The 12,833-nt window shown below is 41.4% G+C and overlaps 1 protein-coding gene and 1 long non-coding RNA gene across 4 annotated transcripts in view; one reads left to right on the forward strand and one right to left on the reverse strand.

The window, feature by feature from the left end:
- LOC132519207 (uncharacterized) overlaps nucleotides 1-11,120 on the reverse strand; it is a 62,700-nt gene extending 51,580 nt beyond the window's left edge. Inside the window, exon 1 of the long non-coding RNA XR_009540120.1 lies at nucleotides 10,956-11,120. This is a non-coding gene — a long non-coding RNA (uncharacterized LOC132519207). The remainder of the gene's footprint in view (nucleotides 1-10,955) is intronic.
- A 145-nt stretch (nucleotides 11,121-11,265) lies between these two features.
- USP38 (ubiquitin specific peptidase 38) overlaps nucleotides 11,266-12,833 on the forward strand; it is a 33,762-nt gene continuing 32,194 nt past the window's right edge. For all 3 annotated transcript variants that reach the window (XM_060147689.1, XM_060147691.1, XM_060147690.1), the window contains exon 1: nucleotides 11,266-12,454. In XM_060147689.1, the coding sequence (XP_060003672.1) occupies nucleotides 11,773-12,454 (682 nt within the window). In that variant the 5' untranslated portion in view covers nucleotides 11,266-11,772. The remainder of the gene's footprint in view (nucleotides 12,455-12,833) is intronic.

Below are 12,833 nucleotides of genomic sequence, written 5' to 3' on the forward strand. Positions count from 1 at the left end.
GCCTCGGTTTAACATGGAGGAAGGGATTCAAAGGCTTAAGGAGGTTGGAATGTTAGAGTGGATTTGTCATTTAAGACCTATGTATCCATATCGGAAGGGTACAGAAAACATATCTTTCACCACTACCGTGAGAAATAAACTTGTGAGAGGAGCCCCAACATCTCTGAAGAACTCTGTGATCACTCTTCTTTGTAGGCCAGGCCTTATAGCAGGGACTGCAGTCACTGAATTGGAAAACCTAAATGCAATGGGAGTGATTGAATTTCAGAGAGCAGGGATCAAGTGGCACTGCCAAAGGCAAGGTGCTCTGGTTACCATAATGGACAGCAAAGACGTAGCAACCAGAGAAGTCTGACTTGCATAGACCTAAGGCACTGGCTAGTGGATCATGGTGTTCCTAGAAATGAAATAGATAGGAAGCCTACTAAATTCTTACTTGATCTGTATAAGCAGGAAAGTTCTAGGCCAAATGAAGACAAGTCTAACCTGAGTCATGAAAAGAAAGAGTCATGGTCCTTCATTTAGTTCCCAGACTTGAGCCAGTTTGTAGACCCAGAACCCCTTGGATGAACTGCCAAAAATTTATACTGTTAATCTTTCTCCCAGCCTTCCTCAAAGTAACCTACAGCTTTTTGCCAGGGTAACTGTGATTGGGCAAAAGGAAATACTCAGAGATTTGGGGGACTACTGGACTCTGACTCAGAACTGACACTAATTCCGGGAGATCAAAAACATCATTATGATCTACCAGTTAGAGTAGGAACATATGGAGGTCAAGTGATCAATGGAATTTTAGCTCAAGTGTGTCTCACAGTGAGTGAGCCCAATGGGTCCCCTAACCCATTCTGTGGTTATTTCCCCAATATCAGAATTAATTATTGGAACAGATATACTCAGCAACTAGCAGAATCCCCACAAAGCTTCCTTGACCCGTGTAGTGAGGGCTATTCAAGTGGAAAAGGCCAAGTGGAATCCATTAGAACTGCCTCTACCTAGGAAAATAGTAAACCAAAAGCACTACCATATTCCTGGAAAGACGGCAGAGATTAGTGTCACAATCAAGGACTTGAAAGATGCAGGAGTGGTGATTCCCACCACGTCCCCATTCAACTCACCTGTTTAACCTGTTCAGAAGATAGATGGATCTCGGAGAATGACTGTGGACTATCGTAAGCTTAACCAGGTGGAGACTCCAACTACAGTTACTCTACCAGATGTGGTTTCATTGCTTGAGCAAATTAACACATTCCTTGGAATCTGGTATGCAGCTACTGATCTGACAAATGTTTTTTCTCTATACCTATTGGTAGGATCACCAGAAGCAGTTTGTTTCCAGCTAGCAAGGCCAGCAGCAATACACCTTCACTTTCCTGTCTCAGGGGACTACACTCTCCAGTCCTAACTTAGGGGATCATAATTTAATTCACAAGTATCTTGATTGCCTTTCTCTTCCACAAGACATCACACTGCTCCATGACATTGATGACAGTATACGGATTGGACCTGGTGAGCAAAAGATGGACCTGGAATAGGAACTACTCTAGACTTAATGGTAAGACATTTGCATGCCACAGTGAGAAATAAATCTGCATCTGTGGCCTCAGGGGGAGTTCCCTAAATCAATTGACAGAGGAAGAGAAGACTCTGGCCTGGTTTACAGATGATTTTGGACAATATGCAAGCACCACCCAAAAGTGGATGGCTATAGCACGACATCCCCTTGTTCTGGGACATCCCTGAAGGACAGTAGTGAAGGAACTCCTCCAAGCAGGTGAACTTCAAGCAGTGAACCTGGCTGTTCACTTTCAATGGAAGGAGAAATGGCCAGACATATGATTACATACTGAATCACTTTTTCCCCAGCCACCCCTGTATTCACCCAATGTTCTCACGGACAAAGTGGTCATGGTGACAGGGATGGAGGTTATGCACGGGCTCAGCAACATGGACTTCCACTTACCAAGGCCTGGCTATGGCCACTGCTGAGTGCCCAACCTGTCAACGGCAGAGACCAACACCATGGCACGAGTTCCTTGGGTGGTAGCCAGCTATCTGGTGGCAGGTTGATTACACTGGACTCCTTCCATCATGGAAGGGGGAATATTTTGTTCTTACTGGAATAAACATTTACTCTGGATATAAATTTGTCTCCCCTGCACACAATGCTTTTGCCAAAACTACCATCCATGAACTTACAGAATACTTTATCCACCATCATAGTATTCTACACAGCATTGCTTCTGATCAAGGAACTCACTTCACAGCAAATGAAGTGAGGTAATGGACCCACGCTCATGAAATTCACTGATCTTACCATGTACCCCACCATCCTGAAGCAGATGGCTTGACAGAATGGTGGAATAGCCTTTTGAAGACTCAGTTACGGTGCCACTAGGTGACTAGAACTTGCAGGACTGTAGCAAAGTTCTCCAGAATGCTGTATATGCTCTGAATCAGCATCCAATACATGGTGCTATTTCTCTCATAGCCAGGATTCACAGGTCCAGAAACCAAGGGATAGAAATGGGAGGGGTACCACTCACTATTTCTCCTAGTGACATTTTTTGCAAAATGTTTGCTCCCTGTTCCTGTGACCTTATGTTCTGCTGCTGTAGAAGTCTTAGTTTCAAAGAGGAGAATGCTGCCACCAGGAAACGCAACAATGATTCCATCCCACTCATAAAAAAAAAAAAAAAAAAATGAGACGGCAAAAAAATGTCACAGATGAAGGAGCAAGGTAAAAACCTACGAGACCAAATAAATGAAGAGGAAATAGGCAATCTACCCAAAAAGTAATTCAGATAATGACAGTAAATATGATCCAGAATCTTGGAAATAGAATGGAGGTATGGATTGAGAAAATACAAGAAATGTTTAAAAAAGATCTAGAAGAACTAAAGAACAAACAGAGATGAACAACACAATAACTGAAATGAAACATACACTAGAAGGAATCAATAATAGGATAATTGAGGCAGAAGGACGAATAAGTAAGCTGGAAGACAAAATGGTGGAAATAACTGCTGATGAGTAGAATAAAGAAAAAGGAATGCAAAGAATTGAAGACCACCTCAGAGACCTCTGGGACAACACTAAACGCACCAACAATCAAACTATAGGGGTTCCAGAAGAAGAAAAGAAAAAGAAAGAGTCTGAGAAAATATCTGAAGAGATCATAGTTGAAAACTTCCCTAACATGGGAAAGGAAATAGTCACCCAAGTCCAGGAAGCACAGAGTCCCAAACAGGATAAACCCTAGGAAAAACACACCAAGACACATATTAATCAAACTAACAAAAAAATAATTCAAAGAAAAAATATTGAAAGCAGCAAGGGAAAAACAAAAAGTAGCATACAAAGAAATCCCCATAAGGTTATCAGCTGATTTTTCAACGGAAACTCTGAAGGCCAGAAGGGAGTGGCAGGATACACTTAAAGTGATAAAAGAGAAAAACCTACAACCAAGATTATTCTACCCAGCAAGGATCTCATTCAGATTCAGTGGAGAAGTTAAAAGCTTTTCAAACAAGCAAAAGCTAAGAGAATTCAGCACCACCAAACCAGCTTCACAACAAATGCTAAAGAAACTTCTCTAAGCAGGAAACACAAAAGAAAAAAAAGATTCACAAAAACAAACCAAAAACAATTAAGAAAATGGTAATAAGAACATACATATTGAATTTAATAACCTTGAATGTAAATGGATTAAATGCCCAAACCAAAGACACAGACTGACTGAATGGATACAAAAAGAAAATCCATATATATGCTGTTTACAAGAGACCCACTTCAGACCTAGGGACACATAAGGACTGAAAGTGAAGGGATGGAAAAGATATTCCATGCAAATGGAAATCAAAAGAAAGTTGCAGTAGCAATACTTATATCACATAAAATAGACTTTAAAATAAAGACTGTTACAAGAGATAAGGAGGGACACTACATAGTGATCAAAGGATCAATCCAAGAAGAAGATATAACAATTATATATGTTTATGCACCCAATACAGGAGCACCTCAATACGTATGGCAAATGCTAACAACCATGAAAGGAGAAATTGACAGTAACACAATAATAGTAGGGGACTTTAACACCCCACTTACACCAATGGACAGATCATCCAAACAGAAAATTAATAAGGAAACACAAGCTTTAAATGACACAATAGACCAGGTAGATCTAATTGACATTTATAAAACTTCCACCCAAAAGTAGCAGAACACACTTTCTTCTCAAGTGCACGCGGAACATTCTCCAGGATAGATCACATCTTGGGTCACAAATCAAGCCTAAATAAATTTAAGAAAATTGAAATCATATCAAGCATCTTTCCTGACCACAATGCTATGAGATTGGAAATCAATTACAGGAAAAATACGGTAAAAATCACAAATACATGGAGGCTAAACAGTGCACTACTAAATAACCAAGAGATTACTGAAGAAATCAAAGAAGAAATAAAAAATACATTGAAACAAATGACAACAAAAACACGATGACCCAAAACCTATGGGACACAGCAGTTCTAAGACGGAAGTTCATAGCAATTCAATCTCACCTCAAGAAACAAGAAAAATCTCAAATAAATAATCTAACCCTACACTTAAGACAACTAGAGAAAGAAGAACAAAGAAAACCCAAAGTCAGTAGAAGGAAAGAAAGCATAAAGATCAGAGCAGAAATAAATAAAATAGAAATGAAGAAAACAATAGCAAAGATCAATAAAACTAAAAGCTGGTTCTTTGAAAAGATAAACAAAATTGATAAACCCTTAGCCAGACTCATCAAGAAAAAAAAGGAGAGGACACAAATCAATAAAATTAGAAATGAAAAAGGGAAAATCACAACTGACACTGCAGAGATACAAAGGATTATAAGAGATTACTACAAACAACTATATGCCAATAAAATGGACAACCATGAAGAAATGGACAAATTCTTGGAAGGTACAACTTTCCAAGACTGAACCAGGAAGAATTAGAAAATACAAACAGACCTATCACATGTAATGAAATTGAAACTGTAATTAGAAATCTTCCAACAAACAAAACTCCAGGACCAGATGGCTTCACTGGTGAATTCTATCAAACATTTAGAGAAGAGCTAACACTGATCCTTCTCAAACTCTTCCAGAAAATTGCAGAGGGAGAAACACTCCCAAATTCATTCTACAAAGCCACCATCAGCCTGATAACAAAAACAGGAAACGATATCACAAAAAAAAGAAAATTATAGGCCAATATCACTGACGAACATAGATACAAAAATCCTGAAGAAAATGGTAGCAAACAGAATCCAACAGCACATTAAAAGGATCATACACCATGATCAAGTGGGATTTATCCCAGGGATGCAAGGATTCTTCAATATACACAAATCAATCAATGTGATACATCACATTAACAAATTAAGGAATAAAAACCATATGATACTCTCAGTAGATGCAGAAAAAGCTTTTGACAAAATTCAACACTGATTTACGATAAAAACTCTCCAGAAAATGGGCATAGAGGGAACCTACCTCAACATAATAAAGGCCATATATGACAAACCCACAGCAAGCATCATACTCAACGGTGAAAACCTGAAAGCATTTCCACAAATATCAGGAACAAAACAAGGATATCCACTCTCACCACTCTTATTCAACATACTTTTGGAAGTCCTAGCCACAGCAATCAGAGAAGAAAAAGAAATTAAAGGAATAAATATTGGAAAAGAAGAAGTAAAACTGTCACCTTCTGCCAACGACATGATAATATACATAGAAAATCCTAAATATGCCACCAGAAAACTACTAGAACTAATCATTGAATTTGGTAAGGTTGCAGGATACAAAATTAATGCACAGAAATCTCTGGCATTCATATACACCAACAACGAAAAATCAGAAAGAGAAATTAAGGAAATACTCTCATTAACCATTGCAACAAAAAGGATAAAATACCTAGGAATAAACCTGCCTAAGGAGGTGAAAGACCTGTACTCAGAAAACTATAAAATACTGATGAAAGCAATCAACGATGACATAAACAGATAGAGAAATATATCATGTTCTTGGATTGGAAGAAACAATATTGTGAAAATGACTATATTACCCAAAGCAATCTACAGATTCAATGCAATCCCTATCAAACTACCAATGGCATTCTTCATAGAATTAGAACAAAAAATTTTACAATTCGTATGGAAACACAAAAGACCCCGAATAGCCAAAGCAATCTTCAAAAAGAAAAACAGAGTTGGAGGAATCTGGCTCCCTGACTTCAAACTATACCACAAAGCTACAGTAATCAAGACAGTATGGTACTGAAGCAAAACCAAAAATATAGATCAATGGTACAAGACAGAATGCCCAGAGATAAACCCACATACATATGGGCACTTAATTTATGACAAAGGAGGCAAGAACATACAATGGAGAAAAGACAGCCTCTTCAACAAGTGGTGCTGGGAAAACTGGACCGCTACATGTAACAGAATGAAATTAGGACACTACCTAACACCATACACAAAAATAAACCCCAAATCATTAAAGACTTAAATGTGAGAGCAGACACTATTAAACTCCTAGAGGAAAACATAGGACAAACACTCTTTGACATAAACCACAGCAAGATCTTTTTTGACCCACCTCCTAGAGTAATGGAAATAGAAATAAAACTAAACAAATGGGACCTAATGAAACTTAAAAGCTTTTGCACAACAAAGGAAACCATAAATAAGACAAAAAGACAACCCTCAGAATGGGAAAAATATTTGCAAATGAAACAACAAAGGATTAATCTCCAAAATATACAAACAGCTCATGGAGCTCAATATCAAAAAAACAAACAATCCAGCTAAAAAATGGGTGGAAGCACACATATGGACACCTTATCTTTGATAAAGGAGGCAGGAATGTACAGTGGAGAAAGAACAGCCTCTTCAATAAGTGGTGCAGGGAAAACTGGACAGGTACATGTAAAAGTATGAGATTAGATCACTCCCTAACACCATACACAAAAATAAGCTCAAAATGGATTAAAGACCTAAATGTAAGGCCAGAAACTATCAAACTCTTAGAGAAAAACATAGGCAGAACACTCTATGACATAAATCACAGCAAGATCCTTTCTGACCCACCTCCTAGAGAAATGGAAATAAAAACAAAAATAAACAAATGGGACCTAATGAAACTTCAAAGCTTTTGCACAGGAAAGGAAACCATAAACAACACCAAAAGACAACCCTCAGAATGGGAGAAAATATTTGCAAATGAAGCAACTGACAAAGGATTAATCTCCAAAATTTACAAGCAGCTCATTCAGCTCAATAACAAAAAACAAACAACCCAATCCCAAATTGGGCAGAAGACCTAAATAGACATTTCTCCAAAGAAGATATACAGACTGCCAACAAACACATGAAAGAATGCTCAACATCATTAATCATTAGAGAAATGCAAATCAAAACTACAATGAGATATCATCTCACACCAGTCAGAATGGCCATCATCAAAAAATCTAGAAACAATAAATGCTGGAGAGGGTGTGGAGAAAAGGGAACACTCTTGCACTGCTGGTGGCAATGTGAATTGGTTCAGCCACTATGGAGAACAGTATGGAGGTTCCTTAAAAAACTACAAATAGAACTACCATATGACCCAGCAATCCCACTACTGGGCATATACCCTGAGAAAACCAAAATTCAAAAAGAGTCATGTACCAATATGTTCATTGCAGCTCTATTTACAACAGCGCGGAGATGGAAACAACCTAAGTGCCCATCATCGGATGAATGGATAAAGAAGATGTGGCACATATATACAATGGAATATTACTCAGCCATAAAAAGAAACGAAATTGAGCTATTTGTAATGAGGTGGATAGACCTAGAGTCTGTCATACAGAGTGAAGTAAGTCAGAAAGAAAAAGACAAATACCATATGCTAACACATATATATGGAATTTAAGAAAAAAAATGTCGTGAAGAACCTAGGGGTAAGACAGGAATAAAGACACAGAGCTACTGGGGAACGGACTTGAGGATATGGGGAGGGGGAAGGGTGAGCTGTGACAGGGCGAGAGAGAGGCATGGACATATATACACTAACAAACGTAAGGTAGATAGCTAGTGGGAAGCAGCCGCATGGCACAGGGATATCGGCTCGGTGCTTTGTGACCGCCTGGAGGAGTGAGATAGGGAGGGTGGGAGGGAGGGAGACGCAAGAGGGAAGAGATGTGGGAACATATGTATATGTATAACTGATTCACTTTGTTATAAAGCAGAAACTAACACACCATTGTAAAGCAATTATACCGCAATAAAGATGTTAAAAAAAAAAAAAGGGTGGAAGACCTAAATAGACATTTCACCAAGGAAGACATACAGATGGTCAAGAGGCACATGAAAAGATGCTCAATATCACTAATCATTAGAGAAATGCAAATCAAAACTACAATGAGGTATCACCTCAGGCCCATCAGAATGGCTATCATCAAAAAATCTACAAACAATAGCTGGAGAGGGTGTGGAGAAAAGGGAACCCTCTTGCACTGTTGGTGGGAATGTAAATTGATACAGCCACTATGGAGAACAGTATGGAGGTTCCTTAAAAAACTAAAAATAGAACTACCATATGACCCAGCAATCCCACTCCTGGGCATATACCCTGAGAAAACCATAATTCAAAAAGTGACGTGTACCACAATGTTCATTGCAGCACTATTTACAATAGCCAGGACATGGAACCAACCTAAATGTCCATCAACAGATGAATGGATAAAGATGTGGCACATATATACAATGGAATATTACTCAGCCATAAAGAGAAACGAAATTGAGTTATTTGTAGTGAGTTGAATGGACCTAGAGTCTGTCATACAGAATGAAGTCAAAAAGAGAAAAATACTGTATGCTAACACATATATATATGGAATCTAAAAAAAAAAAACGGTACTGATGAACCTAGTTGTAGGGCAGGAATAAAGAGGTAAACATAGAAAATGAACTTGAGGACATGGGGTGGGAGGGTGAAGCTGGGGCAAAGTGAGAGTAGCATCAACATATATACACTACAGAATGAGAAGCAGCAGCATAGCACAGGGAAATCGGCTTGGTGCTTTGCGATGACTTAGAGGGTGGGATAGGGAGGGTGGGAGGGAGGCTCAAGAGGGAGGGGATATGGGGACATGTGTATGCATATAGCTGATTCGCTTCCTTGTGCAACAGAAACTAACACACTATTGTGAAGCAATTATACTCCAATAAAGATCTATTTTTTAAAAAAACATGCAAAGAAGGGAATTAGTGTGCTGGCTGGGGTGATTAATCCTTACTATCAAGAGGAAATTGGACAGCAACTCTACTATTAATACAATGGAGATAAGGAATGCATTGTCTGGAATACAAGAGATCCCTTAGGGCATCTCTTAGTATTACTATGCTCTGTGATTAAAATCAATGGAAATCTACAACAATCCAATCCAGGTAGGACTAGTAATGGCCCAGATTCTTCAGGAATGAAGGTTTGGGTCACTCCACCAAACAAAGAACTACAACCAGCTGAGGTACTTGCTGAAGGCAAAGGAAATACGAAATAGTAGTTATAAATACCAACTATAACATGACCATTTACAGACTTATAAGTATTTCCTCCTTTTTTTGTTGTGAATGTGTAATGTATTCGCTTAGTATATATAACAAAAATATTTGCTTAGACTACATATTAATATATATAACAAATATAACAAATATTGTTTTCTTTCCTCTGTTATTCCCTTGTCACATAACATAGGATGTAACAGATAGTTATTAAGTATTGTTAATTTTACATCTCAGCATTTAAGTTACAGGATATCAGCAAATCCACAAACCTACCACTCAGTCCTCTTAATGCTTTACTTTCTACCTTATTTTTGTCTTCCAACGTGGCACCATTCCCAGTAAAGGCGAACTTTTCTCTGTAGTTTTACTTCCATCTATTGGAAAAGGAAAAGTTCCAAAGCTATTCCTGTGTTCTAGCATGACTGTCTTAGATCCATCAATTACTTCATATCTCTTTTATCTTCAATCTCTTCCTGCAAACTAACTCGGTCTCAAGTTTCCTCTACCCAGCTCCTACCTTGTCTAAACAGCCATTCTTTTCAAGATTATCCTTACTGATGTTTAAATATATTGGTGTAACAATTTTGTAAATTGGTAAAAACCAAAACACTATTAAGCAAGGTAAACAACTTACAATTTTGTTCCTTTTTCTACTGGACATTTCAACTAAACCGTTTTAAAGTTTCGTCTGTATTACAGGCCGTTAACGTCTGATATCACAATCATATTAGTCAAGTCTTAACGGAGCTATAATTAGGCAATATTTTCCAATTTAAAGGTCTCCAATTAAAGCCTAAATTCTTATGGTGAATCCTTGGAATTTAACTTGAAAGAGTACACGCGTGATGACTCCATCTATTCTTCTTTATTGTAAACCATCTTCAGTGTCAGCCTACACGTAAATACTGTGAAAATTTCACCTTTTTTATTTTCAAAGTACTCTTTCATTCTTTCTCACCTGTCATTTTCCTTACTCTCCCCTCATTTTTCGGACAACATAAATTTTCGACATGCCACAAAAGCTCACTAAAAAGATATTTGCTAAAGATAACGGATCGTCTCTAAACGCATACGGCCACCAGTACAGCCCTTACTTTAATAACCACACGCAAGAGAAAGTCAATCTCATTTAGGAATCCTAGCTCATTTCTTGATGAATGAGCCACGACCTCAAACGATTTCCCTTCAATCCGGATTTTGAGTTCTTTTCCTTACTTTCTCCCCAAATGCTCTTCTACTCGTGTTTCCAAAACTTTCCCATTCACAAGATTTTACCTAAATAAAAGTTTCTCGGCCTTTCACAAGTAACCTGACTCGGACAGAACGGATAGAGATAGGAAGGTGGAACTCGTAGAGTCGTAGTCACCTCCAACGCGTCCGCTCCCGGCCGCTTCTCCCGGGAAGCCTCCTGTGACTTACACACGATCCCCAGTGACACTACGGTAGCCGCCCCACTCAGCCAGAGGCAGTCGCGCCAGCGCAGCAGCTAAGCTGCGGGTCAGCGAGGGGGTCCCAGCGCGGCCCATGAGGGAGGAGGCGATTGTGGGCGGAGGACGGTGAGAGGGGAGGGAGGAAAGGAGTGGGGCGGGGCGAAGGGGCGGAGGGGCGGGCCTTTCCGGAGGTTCCAACGTCCTCCACTTCCTGTTTGCCGGACCTTCTGAATCCGGGTCAAGGGTGTCCACCCCCTCTTCTCCCCGGCTGATCCGGCACCGTCCGTGACAGCGGCTCCTGACTCAACCCGGGGCGGTTTTCATCCCACGACCTGCCGGAGCCCGGACGCCCACAACTGCCGCAGAACGCGGAGGCGTGCTTCCTCATCCACTGGCTCGCAGCCCCGGCGCCTGAGCACCCGTAGCCGCCAGGGGACCCCGCTGGCCCTTCAGAGCTGATGCTGAGGCCCCGCGGGCCCGGGGCGGCAGCGGAGTGCGGGCCTCTGGCTTCTTAGGCCCATCGCGGGCGGTGCCGGTTCTTACGCGCCCCAGGCTTGCCAACTCCCGCCCGGGCTTGGATGGGCCCCCCTGCCCGATAAATGTGGCTACTGAGGCAGCGGTGGCGGTGGTCGGTCCCGCTGCTGCTGCTGCTGCGCTCCAAGTTCACCTCCGCCCCGGGGCTCTCCTGGCCCACCCTGGGGCCGTGGCCGCCCGCTCCTTCCTCACTGGGCCGGGCCTTGCAGCGTGGCGACAATGGACAAGATCCTGGAGGGCCTGGTGAGTTCTTCGCACCCGCTGCCCCTCAAGCGGGTGATCGTGCGGAAGGTGGTGGAGTCGGCGGAGCATTGGCTGGACGAGGCGCAATGCGAGGCCATGTTTGACCTGACGACGCGGCTCATCCTGGAGGGCCAGGACCCCTTTCAGCGGCAGGTGGGCCATCAAGTGCTGGAGGCCTACGCGCGCTACCACCGGCCAGAGTTCGAGTCCTTCTTCAATAAGACGTTTGTGCTGGGCCTCCTCCAACAGGGCTACCACTCGCTGGACAAGAAGGACGTAGCCATCCTGGACTACATTCACAACGGCCTGAAGCTGATCATGAGCTGCCCGTCGGTGCTGGACCTCTTCAGCCTGCTGCAGGTGGAGGTGCTGCGGATGGTGTGTGAGAGGCCGGAGCCGCAGCTTTGCGCCCGACTGAGCGACCTCCTGACCGACTTCGTGCAGTGCATCCCCAAGGGGAAATTGTCCATCACCTTCTGCCAACAGCTGGTTCGAACGATAGGCCACTTCCAGTGCGTGTCCACCCAGGAGAAAGAGCTGCGGGAATATGTCTCACAGGTGACAAAAGTGAGTAACTTGCTCCAGAACATCTGGAAGGCCGAGCCCTCCACCTTGCTGCCTTCCCTGCAAGAAGTTTTTGCAAGCATTTCTTCCACAGGTAAGGGTCATTACATTCCGAGAAAATCTCTCTTGGAAATTTAGTGTGTGTCTCTTACGTACACACCGTGTTTGTTTCCCTGCTCTGAAAACATCTTAATGGGAGAGGACATCTTAACACCTTCATCCAAATTCTTATCCACTGCCCTATTCAGGCTGTCACTTTGGACATTAAAAAACGGGCAGTGTTTCCAGTTTAGAGGCTGAGAACGTCGAGGTCTAAGACCTTTGGCAGCAAACAAGTTGCTTAACTACCCAGCTTCTGCTCAAGTTATGGAATGCTTTGAAGATGACAGCTACTATGTAAAAGCTTCTATTCATTAGTGACTAATGGCCGCATAATAATGTTTACTGTATCATTATTGTACTGTGATTCTGTC

This window comes from Lagenorhynchus albirostris, chromosome 4 (assembly GCF_949774975.1).
Source record: "Lagenorhynchus albirostris chromosome 4, mLagAlb1.1, whole genome shotgun sequence".
NCBI lineage: Eukaryota > Metazoa > Chordata > Mammalia > Artiodactyla > Delphinidae > Lagenorhynchus > Lagenorhynchus albirostris.